At 43.5% G+C, this 25,238-nt stretch overlaps 1 protein-coding gene across 1 annotated transcript in view; it reads right to left on the reverse strand.

Annotated features, from left to right (window-relative positions):
• The window catches only part of COL13A1 (collagen type XIII alpha 1 chain), a 578,485-nt gene that overhangs the window by 179,386 nt on the left and 373,861 nt on the right, over window positions 1–25,238 (reverse strand). The window contains exons 22-24 of the mRNA XM_029610690.1: window positions 11,337–11,381; window positions 9,834–9,866; window positions 1,881–1,907 (exon numbers count right to left, since the gene is read on the reverse strand). Coding sequence (XP_029466550.1) covers window positions 1,881–1,907; window positions 9,834–9,866; window positions 11,337–11,381 — 105 coding nt within the window. The remainder of the gene's footprint in view (window positions 1–1,880; window positions 1,908–9,833; window positions 9,867–11,336; window positions 11,382–25,238) is intronic.

A 25,238-nucleotide genomic window follows, 5' to 3' on the forward strand; every position in this document is an offset into this window, starting at 1 on the left:
CTAATCCCGAAATGCAGAAGGACTCAACGGGACTCATGAAGGTAAGAAAAAGATTTCCACACAAAAAAGAGCACAAGCTCCATAGTTGCGAGACTTCAGTTTTGTGGAAAAAGAGACTGAAGAGGGATCCCACATGGACGCGTGGATAGTGGCATGCCAGGCATGCTCAGTGGGTCTGTCAAAGTTGTAGAAACTTTGTCAAACGGTTTCCATGCCGGGCTCCATCTGATGATGTCACCCATGAGTGAAGACTACCATCCTGCTTGTCCTAGGAAAACTGACACATCTGGACAAGAAGAACTAAAGTCCTACACTTTTCTGTGTGCCACCAACATTTTGCATGCTCATTTTTTTTTTTACATGGAAAGATGTTAAATGTATATTTGGCAAAATTAGAAACATGAACTTCTAACAGAAGAAACTGTGGAATTCCACCTCTTCTCCCATTGAGTTAGCAACTGTACATCATCATCATTTTAGTCCATTAGACATCAGTCCATTTTCTTTTTTTCAAATGTTTGCATTTATTAAATTATTTAATATTCCAAGCAAGTAAAAACACTTGTACATAAAGGGGCGGATTTTCAGAGCCCTGCTCGCCTAAAACCGCCCAAAACCGGGCGGATTTAGGCGAGCAGGGCCCTGCGCGCCGGGAAGCCTATTTTACATAGGCCTACCGGCGCGCGCAGAGCCCCGGGACTCGCGTAAGTCCCGGGGTTCTCCGAGGGGGGCGTGTCGGGAGCGGTCCCGGTCATCGCGGCGTTTTCGGGGCGTGTCGGCAGCGTTTTGGGGGCGGGTACGGGGGCGTGGCTACGGCCCGGGGCGGTCCGGGGGCGTGGCCGCGCCCTCCGTACCTGCCCCCAGGTCGCGGCCCGGCGCGCAGGAGGCCCGCTGGCGCGCGGGGATTTACGCCTCCCTCTGGGAGGCGTAAATCCCCCAACAAAGGTAAGGGGGGGGTGTAGACAGGGCCGGGCGGGTGGGTTAGGTAGAGGAAGGGAGGGGAAGGTGAGGGGAGGGTGTTAGAGGATTCCCTCCGAGGCCGCTCCGATTTCGGAGCGGCCTTGGAGGGAACGGGGGTAGGCTGCGCGGCTCGGCGCGCGCCGGCTATACAAAATCCATAGCCTTGCGCGCGCCGATCCAGGTTTTTAGCAGATACGCGCGGCTCCGCGCGTATCTACTAAAATCCAGCGTACTTTTGTTTGCGCCTGGAGCGCAAACAAAAGTAGGCTATTCGCGCTCCTTTTAAAATCCGCCCCAAAAAGTTCTTACCCTCTGGCTGCAGGACACTTCCTGTTTATGGGGAGTTTGGTTCTGACCAATATTAACTGAAGTGTGGAGGAGTGTTGTCTCTTTTACTTTTACTTTGCCTATGAAGTTACCTATAAATTATGAATTGGATCTCCTCAAATATGGTGGACTTTAAGGGAAAGCTGATTTAGGGATATTATGTTATAGGGGATTTTCTCTTACTTTCCTGTATGTTTTGGTAACATTTAAAATCTATACAAGTCCATTTCCTTTTGAACTCCCTTCTGCTAACTCTCCTTATTGCTATCCTTGTCAATTTCATCCTTTCTGACCTCAAGTCCTTGCCTTCTTGTTGCTGTTCATAACAGCCTCACCACTTCTTTACCATTATCATTACTCAAGGAAGTAGGAAGAGAGAGAGCTGAGCTAGGAATATAATTAGATAAGAGAAATCCATTGCTTGAGAAAAGGAGCTTAGTGATTCCAAATGTTTGCATTCTTTACCTTTATTGTCTCTAGCAAAATACTTGAATGTTAAACAAATGTTTTATTATTTGTCAGATTTTGTTCCTGGTATCAGAAAGGCAGAAGCACCAGAAAAAAAAAATATGCTGCATTTGCAGAAATGGTACCTTTTCTCCTGGGATCCCTGGCTCACCCTGGAAGAGTAGATGGGAGAAAAAGACAATGAAGAGAAAAGAAAGGGAAAAGCGACAGCTTGCCAACCTTTTCCATACTGCAAAGCTAAGGGTTAGAGGGCAATGCAGAAGATTGAAATGGGTTTAGTCTAGCTGGGGAGGAAGGCAAAAACCTTACTGAGACTCTGTATCCTTAAAAAAAAAAGAGCCATTTGTGCACCATTTAGTATTCCAAATGACAAGAAGCAATGGTCATCCTGTCTCAATTAACATTTTTATTTATTTATTTATTTAAGTTCTTTTAATATACCGATGCTCAAGACAAGGTCTTATCGTACCGGTTTACAATAAACAAGGTGGGGAAACCAGTTAACACAGGAAGCGAAAGTTACATTAAAACAGGGAAGTCGAACAAGGCTGTTTGAAGAAAAAGGGATAGATTAACAATTTCTATTCTAAATGTATAGAAGAGCCGATCAGCAAGGAGCGGTTGCTTCTCTGTTAAACTTAAATACATATTTACATAATGGAGGTTCAATTGCAAAGTTATTATACATGAGCGGTTCTAGAATGGCAGATACTTAATGCAGCTGGAAGAGGACATCAACCGAGGGGTGGAGGTCCTTGCGGGTACCATGGGTTTCTTCAGCGGTAAGCTTGGGCGAAGAGCCAAGTTTTCAGTTTTTCTCTGAATGTGAGATGACAATGTTCCTGGCGTAGGTCTGGTGGGAGAGAGTTCCAGTGATGTGGTCCCGCGGTGGAAAGCGCTCGTTTTTCGATGGAGTTATGTTTAGTGGAACTGCTGGGAGGAACTTGTAGGGAGCCTCTGTATGCAGATCTGGTTGGCCTTGATGAGGAGTATAATTTGAGGGGTATGGTGAGTTGCAGAGAGGAATGATGATATATGGATTTGTGAATGATGGTCAGAGTTTTGAAGAGTATTCTGAAGTGTATGGGTAGCTAATGAAGTATTTTTAGTATCGGTGTGATGTGGTCCATCCTGCGCATGTTAGTAAGGATCCTGGCTGCTGCGTTTTGCAGCATCTGAAGAGGTTTAGTGGAGGAGGCTGGAAGACCAAGCAGGAGAGCGTTGCAGTAGTCAATTTTTGAGAAAAGTATGGCTTGAAGGACAGATCTGTAGTCATGGAAGTGGAGGAGAGGTCTTAATTGTTTTAGGACCTGAAGTTTATAAAATCCCTCTTTTGTGGTGTTGTTAATGAACTTTTTAAGGTTCATTCTGGAGTCTAGGGTGGCTCCAAGGTCTCTCACTTGACTTACTGATGGTATGTTTGTGGTTCTGGCTGGTGGATTGTTATCGTTGGGGGAAATGACCAGAAGCTCGGTTTTGGATGTATTGAGAACCAGGCTGAGGCTCGTGAGAAGGATATTAATAGCGTGGAGGCAGCTGTTCCAATAGATTAAAGTATCGGAGATGGGATCCTTGATGGGGATAATGATCTGCACATCGTCTGCATAAATAAAGTAGGTGAGATTGAGGTTTTTGAGTAGTTCGCATAAAGGGAGAAGATAGATGTTGAATAGGGTCGGGGAAAGTGAGGAACCCTGGGGTACTCCTTGCTTGGACGCTATGGGGGAAGATTCTTTGTTGATTATTTTTACTTTGAAATACCTGTCACTTAGAAAAGATTTTAGCCAGCGGAGAGCAGATCCTGAGATGCCTATTTCCATCAAGCGGTTGATGAGGATTGTATGGTTAACTGTGTCAAATGCAGCGGAAATGTCTAGAAGAGCTAGCAGGTATGACTGACCTTTGTCGAGGCCCATCAGGATGTTGTCCGTTAATGAGAGAAGCAGCGACTCTGTGTTCCTGTGTTACCTGAATCCGAATTGTGCTGGGTGTAGAATATCATGTGAGTCCAGGAAGTCAGTGAGACGAGAGTTGACCAGTTTTTCCATTATCTTGGCTATAAAAGGTAAGTTGGCGATTGGGCGGAAGTTTATAGGGTTGGATGGGTCCAAGTTGGGTTTTTTTAGTAGTGGTTTCAGGGAGGCTGTTTTTAAAGCGTTCGGGACAATTCCGTGAGAGAGCGAGCAGTTTATGATGTCGGCCAGTGGTTTGGCGATGGTGTTAGGGATTGTGAGAAGGAGTTTGGTCGGGATTTGGTCTATTGGGTGCGATGAGGGTTTCATTTTCTTGATGATAGATTCAATTTCTAAGGGTGATGTGGGATCAAAAGATTCTAGGGACTGTTTGTGAATCCTTGAGGAGTAGTTTTGGTGAGGTGGAAGCTGGTAGTTTAAAGTAGAAATGGAGGTTGTTGGTGGGATAAGTAGATTTTTGATTTTGTTATCAAAGAAAATTGCTAGCTCAGTAGATTTGTTTTGGGCCTCTTCTTTACTTTGTTTTTTTATATTATTTAAACTGCTCTCTTGCAATTTTTGTGTACTCCTGGCAGCAGCCGTGATAGCAAAAGAATCAAAATGACTTAATACTATGCATTAGATCTGATTGGTTTATACTGGCTATAAAAGGCTCCTAATGACATTACATAAACTATTGGACTCAGAGGACACTCGCATGATTTGCACCTCTTTCAAATATTGCAGCTCTCTGCTTAGACATTTAAGTTAGTGGCTTAAGTTAACAGCAACCCTCTTAACCATATTGCTACAGGGTGAGTATTACTGCTTGCAGTTTCTGAAACTGTCCAGTCAAAAAGGGAAAGAGTTTGCTTTTCAAGTCAAGCTGTACAGTTAGAAGGCTGAGGAATGGGGAGGGATTTTAATTGCTCTGCCTTCTCCCCTCACTTGTGCTGATGGGAGTCTCTTGCAGAAGCACCATGACTGAGCTTTAGGGACTGCTGGAACGACAGCAGCCTCTCCCAGTCCCTTCTCCTCTGCAGAGCACTCTAGCTTGTTAGTGAATGAAGTAGCAACAGTGTAGGTGCTAAAGGATTATCTGTCAGTCTCCCATCACAAACTGAATTCCCAGGCAGGTACAAGAATACAGGCAGGATTTACTTTTACTTAAAACCAGCTAGATTTAATAAAGCCCTTGCTAGTGATAGATAGGCAGTGAACTGTTTTAAGTCTATTAAAATAAGCACAATATGAAGAATGTGGACTGGATTTCTGTACCCATCTGGAATGGGCTCTGGTTGCAGACTACCTGCTGTCTTCCCTCTGTCTCTGCCTGTCAAGGTACTGTGAGCTGCTAACATGTCAACTGCCAGAACAGTACAAGGAAAGCAGACGATGGAAAAAAAGAGGGAGCAATGACATAAAAAGAAATATATTAAACTTGCTTGTCTAATACACAGTGGGGCAGATTTTCAAAAGGTTATGTGTGTCGGGCCTATTTACAAAAGGCCCGGCGACGCGAGTAAAGCCCTGGGACGCATGTAAGTCCTGTGGCTTGCAAAAAGGGGCAGTCCGGGGGCAGGGCGGGGTGGGCCAGAGGCAGGTGCGTGCCCGTGCGCGCATGTTATAAAATCACGTATCCATATGTGCGTGCCGGATAGCGTGTGCGCGTATCTATTAAAATCTACCCCATATTGTCTTAAAAAAAAAAAAAAGTCACTGTGTGAGAAAGACAATGAGAGCCTACTAGCACTGCTCGGCCTTCAGGAGAATCCCCTCTATTCGAGCATCATTCCCCAAAGCACAAGCCCAGATCTGCCATTCTCTAGGATCCTGCAAATTGCATAAGGTAAGGCAGGACACATTCAAATGAAACAATTGCTCCCAGCACTACACTTAATTAAGTCTCTGAACGACATCAGTTTTTTCATAGCTTTCCTTTCAGCCTCTCTCTTCAATACCTATAAAAAAGCAATCTCCTTCATCAAGGGATTAGTGATCTAGTCCTCCTATGAGTCTCACATCCCTAAGCCTGTGTGAATACGTAGAAAATCTACAAGGAAAGGAAATAACCTTTTTGGACAGGTGAGACGATACCAGTTGCATTCTGGGATACAATTGTTAATTTTAGCTCCACAGTACAACAGAATGGAATGACACGATTACAAATCTATCCCATTGATATAAAAAATACATATTTGGGGAACAGGAGCAAATTGCACTCCTCAGAGCATTCATTTTTTAGTGCTCTGCCCAGCGCTTGCAAGGTAGAAGGTAAGTGCTATACAATAAACTGGAGTCTATCCATGCATGCAATATGGCATGCAATCAAACAGAAAAAGTGTGTTAAAGCAACAGATGAGTCATATAAAACACAGAAGCAGAACTGACATAAAAAAGCTGAATGTAAGATTAAGGTTAGGGTCTGATGCAAGCCAAGACCATGAGAGTGCTGTTTCATTTCTGAAAGCAGGTGGAGGCACATCTGATCTTACGGACTTGGAGAATATCGTACAGTACTTGAGAGACATGGAAAGTATCCAAGCGATCAAAGCATAAATAATCCCATACATTAACTATCCAAAACTTGGAAGTACTGCTAACCAGCAATGAGAGAACTCATGCAACAAAGGCCATAATCATCAATGCTCTACACAGCATTGTGCAAGATTCAATATATATATATATATATATATATATATATATATATATATATATATATATATATATATATATGCAACATCCCCCTCCTAAACAGCTTACAGGCTTATTTTGAGAATATGGAGGGTAAGTGACTTGGGCAGTGGAATAAAACCAGAATTTCTAGGTTTACAGTGTGAGGACCTGACAGCTAATTTGCCAGCAGTGTTCCCTCTAAGATGCGCGCATTATTTGTGGCTGCGCGTGCTGCCCTTCACTCAACCCATGCCCAATCCAGACCTGTTGTGAAAGCATATGGAATGAGTGGTAGCCTATTCCCACTGCTCTTTCTCATGCACTGGACCTGCGAGTGGGTTCAAAACTTGCAGGGGTGGCACTTCCTGTATGCTAATCTCATGGTGCCCAACATTGGTATACAGGAAATGCCAGCCCTATAAGTTTTAAACCTGCTCGCAGGACCGGCACAGACCAGGTGGGGTAGCAGGACAGGTTCCCACTGGCTGAGCTTGTTTAATTACCACTGTCTATACTGGATACTGCTCTGTAGTGACCATCCTCAAGGGACTTCAAAAGAACATCAGACCAAACATCTGGGGGAAGATTGGGGAAGAGAAGGAGACAGATGCCATTTATATGTATAGTCCTCTAGTCTTGCAAGTTCCTCCTGCAATTACTCACAGCCTTCTTGACTTTTAACTACAGGGTGTTTCAAAATGATGGACTCAATTTCAAAGCAATATATTCATGATGGGTTCATCTTTTTGAAACACCCTGTACTTTGAATAAGTTTGTGCGTTCTGCAGTTCTGATGACTTCACACATTGCTCCCTTTTCCAGATCGTTAATGAATTTATTAGAGCATATAGAAAGGCATGGTTTAATGGAACACAGTCAACCTGGATTTACCCAAGGGAAGTCTTGCCTAACAAATATGCTTCATTTTTTTGAAGGAGTTAATAAACATATGGATAAAGGTGAACCGGTAGATGTAGTGTATTTGGATTTTCAGAAGGCGTTTGACAAAGTCCCTCATGAGAGGCTTCTAAGAAAACTAAAAAGTCATGGGATAGGAGGCGATGTCCTTTCGTGGATTACAAACTGGTTAAACACAGGAAACAGAGAGTAGGATTAAGTGGTCAATTTTCTCAGTGGAAAAGGGTAAACAGTGGAGTGCCTCAGGGATCTGTACTTGGACCAGTGCTTTTCAATATATATATAAATGATCTGAAAGGAATACGAAGAGTGAGGTTATCAAATTTACTGATGATACAAAATTATTCAGAGTAGTTAAATCACAAGTGGACTGTGATACGTTACAGGAGGACCTTGCAAGACTGGAAGATTGGGCATCCAAATGGCAGATGAAATTTAATGTGGACAAGTGCAAGGTGTTGCATATAGGGAAAAATAACCCTTGCTGTAGTTACACGATGTTAGGTTCCATATTAGGAGCTACCACCCAGGAAAAAGATCTAGGCATCATAGTGGATAATACTTTAAAATCTTCGGCTCAATGTGCTGCAGCAGTCAAAAAAGCAAACAGAATGTTGGGAATTATTAGAAAGGGAATGGTTAATAAAACGGAAATGTCATAATGCCTCTATATCACTCCATGGTGAGACCGCACCTTGAATACTGTGTACAATTCTGGTCGCCGCATCTCAAAAAAGATATAATTGCGATGGAGAAGGGTAACCAAAATGATAAAGGGGATGGAACAGCTCCCGTATGAGGAAAGGCTGAAGAGGTTAGGGCTGTTCCGCTTGGAGAAGAGATGCCTGAGGGGGGATATGATAGAGGTCTTTAAGATTATGAGAGGTCTTGAATGAGTAGATGTGACTCGGTTATTTACACTTTCGAATAATAGAAGGACTAGGGGGCATTCCATGAAGTTAGCAAGTAGCACATTTAAGACTAATCGGAGAAAATTCTTTTTCACTCAACGCACAATAAAGCTCTGGAATTTGTTGCCAGAGGATGTGGTTAGTGCAGTTAGTGTAGCTGGGTTCAAAAAAGGTTTGGATAAGTTCTTGGAGGAGAAGTCAATTAACGGCTATTAATCAAGTTTACTTAGGGAATAGCCACTGCTATTAATTGTATCAGTAGCATGGGATCTTCTTAGTGTTCGGGTAATTGCCAGGTTCTTGTGACCTGGTTTGGCCTCTGTTGAAAACAGGATGCTGGGCTTGATGGGCCCTTGGTCTGACCCAGCATGGCAATTTCTTATGTTCTTATATAACACTGGTCTCAGTATAGATTCCTAGAGCACTCCATTTTCTTCTTTTCTCCATTGGAAAAACTGACCATATAATCCTACTCTATTTCCTATCCTTGAAACAGTTATCTTATGACTATCCATATTGTATGAGAATGAAGAAGAGGAGAGGAAGAGGCAAGAGGGCAAATGTTGAGGACAGGGGGGAAAGGCAGGTTGTTGTTGGTAAGGATTAAGAATGAAAATGGAGGCATTATATGGATGATGGCTAGTGGGTGGATGGAGGAATGAGGAAGGAAGTGGAAGGAATGGGAGACAAAGGAATGGAAAGCTAGAAGACAATGGAGTAAAGGGGTCGGTGAGAGCTGAAAGGTGTGAGTAAAGCTGGGAAGGAATGAGAAAAGATGATAATGAAGAGAAAATAAGTGGAACCTGAGAAGAGAGAGAGAGAGAGAATGAAGAAGAAAGAAAGAACTTGCGTCCTTGGTGGAGGGGCAGCAGTACTAAGTGGAGGCAGTATGGAGGAAACAGTTTCTTCTTCTCTTTGTCCCCCCGCTCATGTGCAAAACGTATGCACCCAATGAAAGGACACATCTGCAAACATCCTAGAAAAAAAAATCAGAGGGAACACTGCCAGCCAAGCTGTCAACCCTTAATCCTAATCAGCTTTAACAACTAGGTGGCCAGTTACTTTTTTAGTTTATGTATATCATTTGTGATTTTTTAAATTTTAATTCAAATTTAAATTTTGTAATTGTATTTTTGGATTGTGTTTATTGTTATGATTTTTTTTTTTTTACTTATTTATACTGTATTTCCTTTTATTTCCTTTTATTGTATTTTGATTTTAACTCCATTTATGTTTTATTATACCCTTCTTTGGTTAATGTGATTTACAGGCGGTATATAAAATGTTTAATAATAATAATTTATGATTATGTCACTTAATTGCCTTGTGCCAAATCTTAGTAGGCCTCACGTAACCATATAATTTAAAAGATAGATTGTTCCTTATTTAATAATAATTTTATTAACACAGCATTCTATCAATGTAAAAAAGAATACTCTCTTTTGTTCACTTTCTTTGCTCTTCCCATTTTGGACTTCTCTCTCTTCTTCACCAAGCACTCATCTTCAACCCCAGACAGAAGAGATCCTCTCCTGTACCTGAAGGTATTGTAACTGATTTCCCTATCCCAGCCTTCACTTTACCATGCTGAAGCTGTAATGGCTTTTAGAGCAGAACTGACCTTAATCCCTGCTACAGCTGTTCCAGGAACCCCCTGATAAAGAAAAATAAGACAATTTGGGTTTAGATGAAAAAGATGATTTATTTTACAAAGAAGCTGTAACTAAATGGAGACCACTATGGCTATTGGCTTTTATTATGGCTTTGCTCCTTCCATTCTGATAAAAAAAATCATTATTGCCTCAATCTCTCATTCTAAAAGTAAAGCTAATATTACAGGCTGCATCAGCAGCCTCTGATACATGTAGAGAAAGTTAAATAATAATCAGCATGATGCCTTTTCTTGTAATTTGTAAGCTGCTGGCTATCAGTGTTGGAATGGCGCATGTAGTGTAAAAATCAGCATTTTCCACGTTTTAATCACCAGCAGTGCATCTGCATTACAGGGCTCTCTTTTCTCGCCTAGCTTCAACTGAAAGAGGCAATGCAGGTTTTGCCCAACAAACAGAGCTACTGATCTGTAGATACACAGGAAAGCTCGATTCAAGGATGAATGGGAAAAGACAATTTTATGGACTCAACAGTCTGAAATACTCAGAATAACAATCAAATCATAAACGCCATTTATTACACTACAAATGTGAAGAGAGGATACATTGGTGTCCTGAAGAAGAAGGGGGAGAAGGACAGCAAGAATTGCAAGGTTGGCCAATGGCTGTCATGAAAAGCTTTGCAATAACTGTACCAGCTCCCACTCAAGTGCATCCAGCAAAGGGGAACATTGATATCGAAGCAAGTAGTAGTGTCTCAGACTCTGTCAAAATTACTGATAATGATTGGTCCCCAGAGGCAGGTGCTGCTGAAGATACATTTATCTCACCATCAGATGTAACTTTACAAAATAAAAACTCAGCATCATGACCAGGCTTGGAGCATTGGTTTCAAGGTTAGTATTGGTTAGTTTGCTGTGAAAATGCCACTCTCAATGCAAACACAAGGCCAGGGAGGTGTATATGGGGATGGGGTAAACAGAGGGAGATGGAGCAAAACTGGGTTTCGGACAACCTGAACATTTTTTTGGATGGAAAGGGGAACTGCCAGTAGAACTGGTGTAAGGTCAAGTGAAGGACAGAAGGAACATTGTAAGCTCATGATCAGATGGGTGGGTGCCACTAAGATGAAAAAGAAAAGGTAGGAAGTTGGAGAGCAAGGTTAAAGGAAGGAAGGGTAGGGTCATACCTCTCAACTTTCAGAAACAGAAATCAGGGACAAAGCTATAAAAAAAAAAGGACAGAAGATGAAAATCAGGGTTACTGTGTCACAAAAGGGGAAAAGAACATTTAGTGTCAAGAGTAAGTAAGCTTTAGTATCTAGCATTGGCATTTTAGAAACAAAAGGAAAAGCGAGAGTTTAGTGTAGGGATAAAAGGGGGGGGGGGGGGGTGATGAGAAAGGAAGAGAAAGCATGAAAGCAAAACCAGAGACTTCCCTGAAGCTCAGGGGCAGTTGAGAGGTATATGAGGAGGACTGGGTGGGCAAATTTCAATCCACTCCTTGCAGGGTACCTTAGCTCCATGTTTTCCTGGTAGCCCCGGCATGCCCCTCTCCCCCTGCAGTTGAAAATGAGAAACAAATAATGAAAACGGACAGAAAGACTCAGTACCGAGGGCAGTGATGACAGCAGTAAACCTGACTTTGTAAAACAACTGCTAAGCAAGACATCTTTTCCTACAGAGTTGTTTCAAAGCCCCTTTCCCCTTTACCTGGACACTTTCAGTCATCTAGGCTTTCTCTCTTGTTGACATTCATAGAGTTGATGAGTTTTAGTTCTCAGCATACAGTATATGGCAATGACTTTGGCAGAGAGTAACTCTACCAGGATATATGACAAAAAGTTCCCTGAGGTAGGATTACATGATATGTTCTTTTTAAGTGTTTATTTTGCTGAACCAGTGTTATGTTATCAAAAGAATTTGCAAACCATTTACAAATGTTCACTGGGTAAAAGTTTAGCAGAATTCATCAATACACCTAGAGGTGGTTGTTCAAAAGATAGTCAGCTAGAAAGTTAGCCAGATAAACATATTCGGCCAATTTAGCCAGGATATTCGGCAGCACAGCCATATGTTAAATATATTTATTTTATTGTATCTATTTGTTTTATATACCATCAATCTGTAAAACAATTTAGATGGTGTACAGTTAAAATACAAGGACTTAAAGAGGTACAATAAAATTAGTCAAAAATAAAACAGACACAAATTAAAAATCAGAAACAAAAAAAATGTTACATAAGACGAGAGTTAAGAGTAATCAAAGTTAAAAGTATCTAAAAAAAATAAAAACTAAAGTAAAAATTTTGAACAAAACTAGGAAATCAATAATGTTTGTGGAAAAAGAAATAAAAAAAAATAAAGATAACTTCTGACCATTTTTCCGCTGATAGCAAAGCAATGAAAAATTACCGTGGGTATTTATGCTTACTAAAAAACTGCCTAAGCTGAGTACTGGATATGTATCTGACTGCTGAGAAATATATATTTTTTTCTTTTTTCAGAGCTGCGATTCAGGGGCTTTTTTGAATAGCAATGTTTTGAGGTTTTTTTTGTGAAAGTTTTAATGTCTTTTTGGAGTCTGAGCTCGTTGGATAAAGAGTTCCATAATTTGGGGCCTGCAGCTGAGATTGCTCTTTCTCTTACCTCGGACAAATGTGCGGTTCTTATTGATGGCACAATGAGGAGTCCCTTATTGGCCGACTCTAAGTTTAATTACCTAGAAAATCAGACCTCTTTGTGGCCCTCAGGGACCAGAACTATAAACCTCTGTACTAAACTGCTCTTTTTCTTATTATTACAATATCAATAATAAAGGGGGGAAAAAAATCAAGATTGAGGTAATCATCCAAATCACCTGTTCTTCATCAAAATCCCTCTTTCAAACTCTCTCAAGCTTTTGCTGTTACTCTTGATGCAGTCTAAGGAAGTCATAAGAGGTTACTTCAGCTCTTCCTTCAAATTTAGGAAGTCTGTCTGCTATTCATTGCACCAGACTGAATGTTAGCAAACAAAATAAACTTAGGAGGGCCTATCATATTTTCCCGTTGGCTGTTGGATGTTATAGCTAAGTACTAAAGATGCCTAATGCATTTACGATCTAACCTGGGACTGATGGTGAACCAGCAGAGGGCACTGTGAGACTTTGGTCTGTTGCACTTCCACATTCTTTTGACGCCTACCCTTGCAAATGAACTCTCATCCACACACGGCCAGGCTCCTACAGATCTGGCTTTGGCTTTAGGCAGCTCTGAGGCTTTTAACGGTGAAATCTGAAACCTGCCTCTGATCATCCACAGGTCGGAAGTCCCGATTTAGGTGGTTATATCACCAGCTTTTACAGAGACTTCTGGAGGCTCCCTGGCAGGCAGTAGTGCAGAGTATGGAGTTCTTTTTCATATGTGCTGATTGAGACGAGCAAACTTGCCTTGTCCCGGCTCATGTCCTGACTTTGATCAGAATGGCTTGGCTTCAACTTTGGTCCACTGTTCCACATTCTCTCTAACCAGGCTTGGATCTTAATCCAAAATTTTTGCAGGCGGCTTTGATTTGCTTCCCTTTTTTCTCATGGCTGGAACAGGGAAGGGGGGGGGGGGGGGGGGGGGGAGGAGACAGCTCCTTCAAGGTTTAAGCAAATACTTTCTGATCCCTTTTTTTTGGTGTTAAGGAGAAATAGGCACTAGGCATTTTGCTAATGCTCTTCTATACTACAAATGTTTCAAGAGTTTTAGGCTAGTTGACAGACAAAGTTGGAAAAGACAAAGAAAATATTTTTTGTTTAATTTTCCATACATTAGCCTACTGTTTTCTCTATCTCTGTCATTTGCCTATTTTGGGATGTTTATGTGTTTAGTTTTCAAAATTGTCAGTGTCAGATGCTGAAAGTGGCTCTAGAAAAAGGCTTTGATTTGCCAAAGGCAGTGGACCATACATTTATCCCTGTTTCTGCATCAGCAGCCTGAGTGAGAAGTTCTCATGAGTGCTATGACATCAAATTGTCATTCTGCTCCATCTGCTACCTGTAGAAACTGAGAAGTGTGAGATGTAGCCAGGTACCACTGAAGGCATCCAGAAAGAGGAGAAGGAGGTGTGGGTGGTTGCAATGCTGGCATTTCTGGAGGAAAATAAAGTTAAAGTGGAGAAACATAGAAACATGATAGCAGAAAAAAGACCATTATAGCTTATCCAGTCTACCCATCCACACTAACTACTCAGCTTTAAGATTTCTACCACTCCCTCAGAGATTCTCTGTGTTTATCTCATGCCTTCTTGAATTCAAATACTGTCCTTGTCATCCATCACCTCCACTGGGAGGCTATTCTATGCATCTACTACCCTCTCTATAAAGGTATTTAAATGTCTCTACCATATCTCCACTATCCCGTCTTTCCTGCAGGGTATACATGTTTAGATCTTTAAGTCTATTCCCATATGCTTTAGAATGAAGACCACTGATCATTTTAGTAGTCACTCTGAACCAACTCCAACTAGTTTATATACTTTTTCAAGATGTGGTCTCCAGAGAGAGATGAACTGAGAGATGGCAAGAAAATGGTCTCTGATGAAGAAGATTTTTTTAAATGGTAGACATGTAAGGTTCCTGATTATTGCTTTTTTTTTGCAGTGCACCCTTTATTACTAGACAGACATTCAAGTCAGTCATGTTATGGAGTTTCAGTTTTCTCAGTTTAGTGGACCCTTGGGCCGACCTGGGGACACTTGGAAAGGTGATCACTGTCTCTGGTACACCGCAGGCCGGGAGGCAGACGTCAGGCAGGATGTAGATGATGCTCTTCATCCTGGAAGCTGGTGCTCCCCTGGGAGAAGCCCGTAGGAGCCCAGCCGCTGGGACTTAGGTGAGGTTTCACCCCTGGAAGCTGGAGCCCCCCCGGGAGGAGCCCGTAGGGGCCCAGCCGCTGGGACTTAGGCGAGTAGTGGAACTTGAGACTGTAGCGGGCAGGCTGGTGAGCTGGACAGGGAACTGGAACCAGACAAGGACAGCGGGCAAGGCTGTAGCAAGGCACGGATACTGGAACCAGGCAGGAACTGTAGCAAGACTCGGGTACTTGAACCAGGCAGGAACTGTAGCAAGACTCAGGTACTGGAACCAGGTAGGAACTGTAGCAAGACTCAGGTACTAGAACCAGGCAGGAACTGTAGCAAGCAGGCAGGATCCTAGACAGGTACTATAGCAAGCAAGCAAAGTCCAGGCAAGTACTGTAGCAAGCAGGCAGGATCCAGGCAGGTACTGTAGCAAGCAGGCAGGAACGGAGTGAGTTCCAGGGCAACCCACTCCAGGGCACGGAGCAACTGGGAACCGGATGGTAACCCCGTTGCAAGGCAAAGACTGAATGTCTGCGGCCGGCTTATCAAGGCCGCAGCGTCTGACGTCAGGAATCGGGTGGAGTCAGCAATGGCGGGAACGGGCCTAGAAAAACGTCCAAATGGCGCGCGCGTTCGCCTAAGGGCAGGGCATCCATGGGAGGCTTCCCGGCGGCGTTGCCCCCATGGGGCCGCCGCCGAACAGGCCACAAAGTAGGCCACCAGGAGCAGAAACGAGTCCAGGAACATGGAGGTAAGGGTCTGGACGCGGCACTTGCGGCCAGAACTGTAACAGTACCCCCCCCCCTCTTACGCCCCCTCTTAGCAGGTCCAGGCTTACTTGGGTAATCCCGATGAAATTGCTGTAATAAGTCCTTATCAAGGATATTACGGGCAGGTTCCCACGAGTTATCCTCGGGTCCGCAACCCTCCCAGGCAAGCAGGTATTCCCAGCGTCGTTGATGGAATCGGACATCCAGAATCTCACGTACTTGATAAGTGGTATCGTCCGGTACTGAAGGATCCGGGAGTGATATCTGGACAGAACAAGAGGCTTCAACAATGACACGTGGAAAACGTTATGTATATGCATGGAGGAGGGTAGGCGTAACCGGTAGGAGACTGCTCCCACTCGTTCGGCGACTCGGAATGGCCCACAGAATCTCGTGGCAAGTCTTCAAGACGGGATCCGTAACTGTAGATTCTTAGTACTAAGCCAGACGTGGTCTCCAGGCAGGAAGATAGGCGCTGGCTGACGATGTCTATCTGCCCATTTCTTGGCCGACTGGGCTGCTTTATGTAACTTCCCCTGGAGAGAAGTCCATAAAGACAGGAGCTGGCGGGCTGAAAGTTGTACTGCCGGGAGTGCACTGGGTTCAAGCGAAGGCAAGGGCGGTCGAAGTTGCTTCCCGTAGACAACGAGGAAAGGCGAACTTCCAGTCGCGGCATGCATATGGTTATTGTACGAGAACTCCGCCCATGGGAGTAACTTGGCCCAATTATCTTGTCGTTCGTTTACAAAAGAACGAAGAAAGGTCTTTAAGGTCCGGTTAGTCCGTTCCGTTTGCCCATTACTCTGGGGGTGGAACGCAGACAAGAGGCTAAGTTGCACACTGAAGCGTTTGCAAAGTGCCTTCCAATATCTAGCGGTAAACTGTGGACCTCGATCAGAGACTATATCCTGCGGAAGGCCGTGAAGTCTGAAGATATGTTGAGCGAAAAGATTAGCCAGGTCCGGTGCTGAAGGCAACTTTGGCAGGGGGACAAAATGCACCATCTTGGAGAATCGGTCTACGGTCACCCAAATGACCGAATTCCCCTCTGAAACTGGGAAATCCATGACAAAGTCGGTGGAGATATGTGTCCAAGGCTCCACTGGATGGGCAATGGTTGTAACAGGCCTCTGGGTTTCCTGGTGAGTGGCTTCTGTACGGCACAGGTAGGGCAAGAGCCCACAAAGGCATGGACATCCTGTCTCAACGTCGGCCACCAATAAAAGCGATTTAGCAGGTCTAAGGTCCCCTTACAGCCGGAATGGCCCCCTGTGAGGGAGTCATGAGCCCAGGCGAGGACTGCTTTGCGGGAGCGGGGTGGGACGACAGTCTTCCCTTGGGAGGGCACCACTGTTGCCGCAAGGCTCACCCTCGCGGGGTCCAAAAAATACTGGGGACTGTCTGGGGTCTCCTCGACCTCAGAGTAGCGCGAGAGTGCATCAGCTCGAATGTTCTTGGAACCGGGTCGGTAATGTAAGGTAAAGTTAAACCGATCAAATAACAGTGACCACCGGCTTTGCCTTGGGTTCAGGCGCTGGGCCTACTTCAAAAATGCTAAGTTCTTGTGGTCGGTGTAGATTGTAACTGGGTGGTTGGCCCCCTCCAACCACTGTCTCCATTCTTCCAAGCTAGTTTTATGGCTAGCAACTCTTTATCGCCAATAAAGTAGTTGCTTTCTGCCGGCGAGAATTTCTTTGAGAAATATGAATATGGTAGCAGTTGTCCGGAGTCAGAGTACTGGCTAAGTACAGCCCCTACGGCCACATTAGAAGCATCAGCTTCCACCACAAAAGGCCGGCTAGGGTCAGGATGACGAAGGCAGGTGTCTAGCAGGAAGGCTTCTTTTAGATCTTCAAAGGCTCGGCAAGTGGAAACATGCCAATCTACCGCATTGGCTCCCTTTCGGGCAAGGGTGGTCAACAGAGCCACAATGCGGGAGTAATTGGGAATAAAGTGTCGGTAGAAATTGGAAAAGCCGAGGAAGTGTTGCAACGCTTTAAGACCCCTCGGCCGAGGCCAATTCTTGATTGCAGCCACTTTCTCGGGATCCATCTGGAAGCCAGCTGCAGAGACGATGTAGCCTAGGAACGGCAGGGACGTCTTCTCGAAACTGCACTTTTCCAGTTTCGAGAAGCAGACCATGCTCCCTAACGGGCGGATTTTAAAAGCCCTGCTCGCGTAAATCCGGCCGGATTTACGCGAGCAGGGCCTTGCGCGCTGGCGCGCCTATTTTCCATAGGCCGCCGGCACGTGCAGAGCCCCGGGACGCGCGTAGGTCCCGGGGTTTGTCAAAGGGGGCGTGTCGGGGCATGTCGGGGGCGGGACCCAATGATGCTGCGTTTCGGGGGCGGGACACGGCGTTTCGGGGGCGGGACTGGGGGCGTGGCGCCGGCCCGGGGGCGTGGTCCAGGCCTCCGGACCAACCCCTGGGTCAGAGGACGGCACGCCAGCAGTCCGCTGGCGCGCGTAGATTTACGTCTGCTTCTCGCAGGCGTAAATCTAGGAACAAAGGTAAGGGGGGGTTTAGATAGGGTCGGGGGGGTGGGTTAGGTAGAGGAAGGGAGGGGAAGGTGAGGGGAGGGCGAAAGAGAGTTCCCTCCGAGGCCGCTCCGATTTCGGAGCGGCCTCAGAGGGAACGGAGGCAGGCTGCGCGGCTCGGTGCGCGCAGGCTGCCCAAAATCGGCAGCCTTGCGCGCGCCAATCCAGGATTTTAGAGGATACGTGCGGCTATGCGCGTATCTTATAAAATCCAGCGTACTTTTGTTTGCGCCTGCTGCGCAAACAAAAGTACGTGATCGCGCTTTTTAAAAAAATCTACCCCTAAGTATCTGGAGCACTTGACGGACATGCTGACAGTGTGTAGGCAGGTCCTGGGAGTAGATTAGAACATCATTGAGATAGACAATTACGCAGGTGTTCAGAAGATCCCGTAGTACCTTATTCATAAGGTGCTGGAACACTGCCAGGGCATTACATAGGCCAAAAGGCATCACAAGATATTTGTAATGCCCGTCTCTGGTATTAAAAGTGGTTTTCCACTCGTCTCTGGGACGAATTCTGACTAAGGGCCTCATTTTCAACGGAGTTTACCATTTGCGAATGCAAATTTGTCAGGGGGTGGAGTTGGGGCGGAGCATATGCAAAACTATCATGTGTGGCGAAACAGCCACAGTGTTAGCACAGCTGCTATTGCAGATAATAGATACACCCTGAAATTTGCATTACGGGTGGGTGGGAGAGAGAGAGAGAGAGAGAGAGAGAGAGAGAGAGAGAGAGAGAGAGAGAGAGAGAGAGAGAGAGAGAGAGAGAGAGAGAGAGAGAGAGACTTACTATAGTGCCTATGCCCTAGACAGGTATTTCAATCCCTATGGGAGGGCCACCTACTTACTCGGGGTGGGGATTAGGCATGAGCGTCGGGGGTTGGGTGCCACTTTCGCATTCCACATGAGACGTACGGACAGAACAGTGGTCTCTAGTGCAGATTTGCTGGCCGTCGGAGTGAGGACGCTCACTCCAAGAAGTGGTTTGGGCAACGTTCTCTCCACCTAGCTTGATGGACACTCTACCTGGGCAACAATAAGCTAGGTGGAGAGAACGTTGCCCAAATCTCTTCTTGGAGTGAGTTTCCTCACTCCGACGGCCAGCAAATCTGCACTAGAGACCACTGTTCTGTCCGTACGTCTCATGTGGAATGCGAAAGTGGCACCCAACCCCCGACGCTCATGCCTAATCCCCACCCCGAGTAAGTAGGTGGCCCTCCCATAGGGATTGAAATACCTGTCTAGGGCATAGGCACTATAGTAAGTCTCTCTCTCCCTCTCTCCCTCTCTCCCCATGCCTGAAACAGGCTGTCCAGGACTATCGTGGCCTGCAATGATTGAAGTGCAAACACCGGCAAATATTGTGCACTGCGATGAAACACCAAAAGAATCATCGCACACTGGGAAAACATCACATGCGGTGCTAATGTTTTCGCGAATGGCGAAAACATCGCCGCACGCGATGTTTCCCCACTGCACGAAAGAAGCCTCATTTGCATTGGTAATGCCCCCTAATGCGTTATTGGAAAATGAGGCCCTAAGTTGTAAGCACCTCGTAAATCCAACTTTGTGAAAATAAATAAATAACAGGCATAGCCCTCCATCATACAAGCTATACAGAAGTGGCTATTTTACAATTGGTTAACCTTAAATATATCCAAAATAGAAATTATGTTCTTATCTCAATTCGGGGACAGAAGAATTACCTGTGTTTAGAATTGAAGGGCATGAGCTTTTGATCTTGTCTGTTGTGTGGGATTTAGGAGTAGGGTTAGACACCAGGTTGTCTATGAAAGATTATGTGAGTAAGTTTGGGCTAAGATAAGTTGAGTTTATTGAAAAGATTAAAGCCATATCTGGTTCCTTAGGATTTTTTATTGATTCTGTAAACACTTTTATTCTCCAGATTTGATTATTGTAATTTCCTTCTTATTAGGGTTCCTTCTTTAGTATGGTTAGACCTTTACAAATGTTACAAAATTCTTCCACTTGAGTCTCAATAGTAATTTCAAAATATGACCACATAATTCCTGTTTTAACCAAGTTACACTGGTTACCTGTACAGTACAGAATTTTGTACAAAGTGTTAATCTTAATTCATAAAATCATTCTTTACCCTGAGATGACTTGACTAGGCTCCAACCTCTATCTATATACCCTACAGACATGCCTGCATTTGGCAAATTGAGGGCTGCTGACTATACCTACAATACTTCATGCGCATTTAGGGGAAGTCTGTGAATGAGCAAGCTCTGTAACAGGGCCCACATTATGGAAATCATGCCTGAACTGCTTAAAAACCTTTAGTTTTTTAAACAAGTCTTTGGGGAATAAGAGTTCCAAGATATTGATGCACATAGCCTGATCTCCAATGAGGACATTGACAATTAGATTTTGGACCACTGTGGTTTTTTTAAGTATATAGATAGTTTTATTGTAATCATGTTTTTTATGCTTTATGTATTTATATATCTATTTTATTATGAATGTTTTATTGTAAACCTCTGAAGGGTGCAATCAGTATATGCTTTTAAATAATTAAATAAAATAGTGTATTTCTAGCAATAGAAACTACATTCATAAATGCAGAACTGCAAGTTCTATGTGCTGCTTCTCAGTAATTTCCACCCTGCACATGATTAGTTTGCCAGCTAAAATCCTTTTAGTTTTACCATCAGATTTAATGCTCTATGACACTGTAAACATTCACATTTCTCTAACATCTGATATTATTAATTAAAAAGGTGTCTACTATTAGAAAAAAAGCTAGCACTTGAATGCCACTGTTTGCTTCAGTGGCACACCTCATACCCAGCAGAGGTATATAGACAGCTTTGCAGTTACTGTAGTTTAGAACTATACACATGTGGCTTGGCCCTCAAAAGTCCTAGGGGTAGAATGGTTAGGCAAAACTAATCATTGCCCTTCATATGTCAGAACAAGCCATCAGTTTGGGTTTGTAAAAAGAAAATATAACCATTTTTCTCCCATGTCCCTTGAAAATAGTTCTTCAAATCCATCGCACTTTAAAAAGAATTCAAGCTTGTCTCTTTTGTATCTAATCTAAAATTATAATAAGTTGGAATTACATAATGCTATTCAGATGAACAGAATGCCAATTCATTGTAGAACTTAGGACTTACGAACTTTACAGACACCTCTCAAGAGGATGGCCCGGCTGTACATTCCAGGTGCCTGGGCTGCATGAAAGCTTTCAAAGAGAGGAGGGGAGCAGGTCAAGTTATTACTATTATTCAGTTACGAGTGGGTAAAGCTCTGGCCCATGGACATAAAGGTGGCAATTTTCAAAGGCCCTTACACCCTGGGAAGTATATGTATACAAGTACGTATGGAACATGATTTTCAGGGGGGGGGGTTTGAAATTGGTGCAGGATTGGGATTTATGCACGCATGTTCGTTTTTCAAAAGTATGAACGGTAAGTTAAAGCTGCTCCTGAGCAGATATAACTACCATGTAAACATCCCTGTGCATTCTCAGCACAGCTGTCAAATTTTCAATTGGGACTTATATGAATAAGTCAGCTTTGAAAATTTGGGCTAAAATCTGAAGGCACATTTTACTCCTACACGGGCTACTGAAAATTACCCTAAAAAATGACGTGTAGGATTTCATAGAATCAGCAATGGAGGAGAAATGATATATCCATCTCTTAATTATAGCTTTTGCAGATAGCAAACTATTTCTATACTTATTTCTAAGCTTCCACTTTGCAAAATGCTCACACAGAGCTGCCTCTAGAGTAGATGACCTGGCTGCACATTCCAGCACATTCTTGGCTGCATATTAGAGATTTCTGGGTTCACACTATGTAAAGCAATTTACCAGTCAGAATAAAATTCTGGCTGCAGACTCTAATTCCGGTTCACTCAGTTACAGTCCGGAATCTTGAAGAATGAGAAGATAAAGAGGCCCGTGTATTTAAAGTGCATCAAATTTTGTGCACACATTAGTAAATAGCGCTATTTTTCTATTAGGACTGCCATGCAAATTAGCCCTGTAGAAAAATAACAAAATCATTCTTGTGAAACTATTTTCACACATAGTTGTACTATGCGTTCTTAGTTAATGAGCTGCTTGACAGAACTTTGCATCACAATAACTATGAATAAAATTTTGGATGAGTAAAATCTTTGCATGGAATTTAGCTATTTGCAAAATAAACAGCGTAATTTCATGTGCTAAAAGGGCAAACAGTGCATTCTTTCACAAATAACATGTGCTATTAGCCCTTTTAGCGCTTGCACAATTTTGAGCTGCTTAGTAGATCAGTCTGAGATCATACAAAGAATAAGCAAGCAGCAGATTTAGTATCTGAATGCAGTCAGGCTCAGAGACTCAGCATCTGTTTTGGAAGGGGTAAATCAAATTTAGAATTAGTTCCTTGTATTCAAAATACTATCATCCCTCTTTAATTAAAATTCTAGGCATGAACCTGGATAACACACTTTCATTGTCAAAGCAGATATCTTTATTATCTAGATCCGACTTTTATAATTTACGTATGATTCTTAGAATAGCTAGTTTAATAACAAAGAATGACTTGAAAATATTATCCAGTGCATTATTACTCTCCGACGGCAGCACTCGGACCACGAAGAAGGAGGGAATCCCAGCGGGGACTTCCCTCATAGAAGGAGTCGGAAGCATGGCTCCAGCCGTGCAGGAGAAGAACAGCGACAGGCCGCTCAGAGGAATGCCGGCAGCAGCCCATGACCGCGAAGAGATGCAGCAGCGTTGGGCCAGCACGGGTGAGGAGATGAGAGCCTGTCCACGGGATGGGGTCCGAGGACAGGATCATAACACTATCAGGACCTACCCAGAACATGCACTCACACACCACTTAGCCTAGCAAAAACCACAAAGGACACCAAATGCCAAACACAAAGAAGGTATATGAGGATCTTACATAACACAATAGAGAAGCAGAATGGCTACCCAGCATAAAAAAGAACATGGAAAAGGCAAACATCAAAACTATGGAATGGCCTGAAATAAAAAAAGGTTAAATCAGGTTAAACAGAGCCCCAAATTGGAAGAGGCCTGGCCCTGATAGAGCATTGAACTTTTGGCTCAACTATTTAATATCATTCCATCAAAACCTAGTGTAGAGATCAAACAGGTAAAGAACAATATAGAATAGTCTATTTGTGTATAGATACTCTATAGTGGAGAGTGTACATGGTAGGTTCCTCTGGAATATAAATCCAGACCACCATCTTAGGGTGTAGATTTTTCTGTTTCCTTCCCAGAGGTAGCATGCCTTAGCTGTCCCCCAATTTTTTTGTTGTTCAACTTTTAATGCTTCTATGGAGCCTTTTTTCTTTGGATATGGGAGTTTCTTTTCACACTCCCTGTTCTTTGCATATTTTCTTGCTGAATTAGTTGAGTTTCGAGTGCCCATTACCTAGGGACTCCATTAAGTTATTTTCTCTGCTGCTCTAACATAAATGGGAGAGGTTGCTTCATTGAGAGGGAACCTGCGGATCGTTAGTATCCAGAGGAGGGATGACTTACAGCAATCCAGAGGTGAAGAAGGCAAGAAGTGAGAAAGGAATTGGGATGAACCCCATTAATATTTACTGGAGATTTTGGGAGAAGAAGAATAACAGGAGTATATTTCTAATACTAAAAGGGAGAAGAGAAGAATAAGTGGTACCATTCTGGTATTGTAAGGAGACTTAAGGGGTATGAAAAGACAGAATAAAGAGGCAGAAGATAAATGACTGTAAAAATGGATTTCATCTTTAATATTTCACCTACATTGAGAGGGAAGCATTAAACTTGTCCTGTGTCAATGGGATAGGAGAAACATCAGAGTAAAGACTGAAGTAATTGGCTTTTTACCATCTTAAACTTTAACCAAGACTTTGAGGTCACAAATGTTTTGAGAAGCACTTGTAACTTTGATAAGTGAACTAAACATTTGTAAAGACTACTTTCATCATTTCATAATGTCTCAATAAAAAGTAATGCTGGAAACCAAATCAGCCCTCCAGTGTGCTTTTTCCTGTTTAGTGATATCAACAACCCTCATCAGTGCATGAAGTACTGCACCAGCCTGCTGGAAAATTTCCCTGCTGTCCCAATGCATTAGGCCAACCTTGTCAGAGGCAGAGGAGAATCTTGAACATATTTCTTATTGTAGGAACTCTCTGGCATTAGTATAGAGTAATGTTTCTTAGTATGGCATAATTACATTCTCTGGTAGAGAATGTTTCAGTACCAAGGAAGTTGTAATTTGGTGTTCTGCCAATAGGTGGAAGTTTACAAACATTTGGAGGAAGCTAGCTGGACTGTGCCTATGGTCAATATGGTCCCGGCCATAGAAGCCACTACCAAAGGATGCCACAGTGCTGCCGGTGCCATCAAGAGCAGCATTGCCTCACCAGAATTGGCAGCATAGCTGGCAAGGCCTTAGGAAGAGAAGGAGAGGCACAGTCCCTCAGCAGGGCCTTAAGAGGAAGAAGAGCGATGTGGCCCTGTCAGAATTGGCAGCATGGCTGGAGGGGACTTAGGAGGAAAAGGATCTGTGTGCTCTGCCCTGCAGGAAGGAGCCGAAGGCCAGAGCTGGGTCAGTCATGGGAGCTGAAGGAGACTGCTGTTGTTTCAAGAGGGGGAAAAAGTGAGTAAGAGAAGGAATGTGAGGGTGAGAGGATGAGAGCATGTGTGTGAGACAGCATGTGTGTGTGAGACTGAGAGCGAGCATGTGTGTCTGTGAATGAGAGCATGTGCAAGAGTGAAAGAGAGCATGTGTGTGTGAGAGCATGTGTGTGTCTATGTGAGAGAGAGCATGCATACCAGTAAGAGCATGTGTGTTTGTGAGAGAGCATACATATGTGTGTGAGAATGAGAGAGCATGTGTGTGTATGTGAGTTTGTGTTTAAGAGATAACATGTGTGTGTATATGTATGAGAGAGAGAGAATGCGCAACAATCCCCCTTTCTCTCTGCCTGCAAATCCATGACAATCTCAGGGCATCTGGAAATCAAAAGATCCCAGGTATGGAGAATGATATTAAAAAAAAAACTTTATTAGTTTTAATTTTTGGGTGCTATCTGATGCATCTATTTTGAAATATTTTATTGGTGTTCGGAAAGTTTTTATGAGTTTTTAATTATTGGATGTCATTCTATTTGTTAGACTGGGACAACTATAGCCCCATATCCAACTTGTCTTTTCTGTCAAAAGTACTGGAAAAAGCTATTATCTCAACTTGTGAACCATTTGGAAGAACATGATATTCTGTTCCCAAATCAAT

Source organism: Rhinatrema bivittatum, chromosome 7, assembly GCF_901001135.1.
Source record: "Rhinatrema bivittatum chromosome 7, aRhiBiv1.1, whole genome shotgun sequence".
Classification (NCBI taxonomy): domain Eukaryota; kingdom Metazoa; phylum Chordata; class Amphibia; order Gymnophiona; family Rhinatrematidae; genus Rhinatrema; species Rhinatrema bivittatum.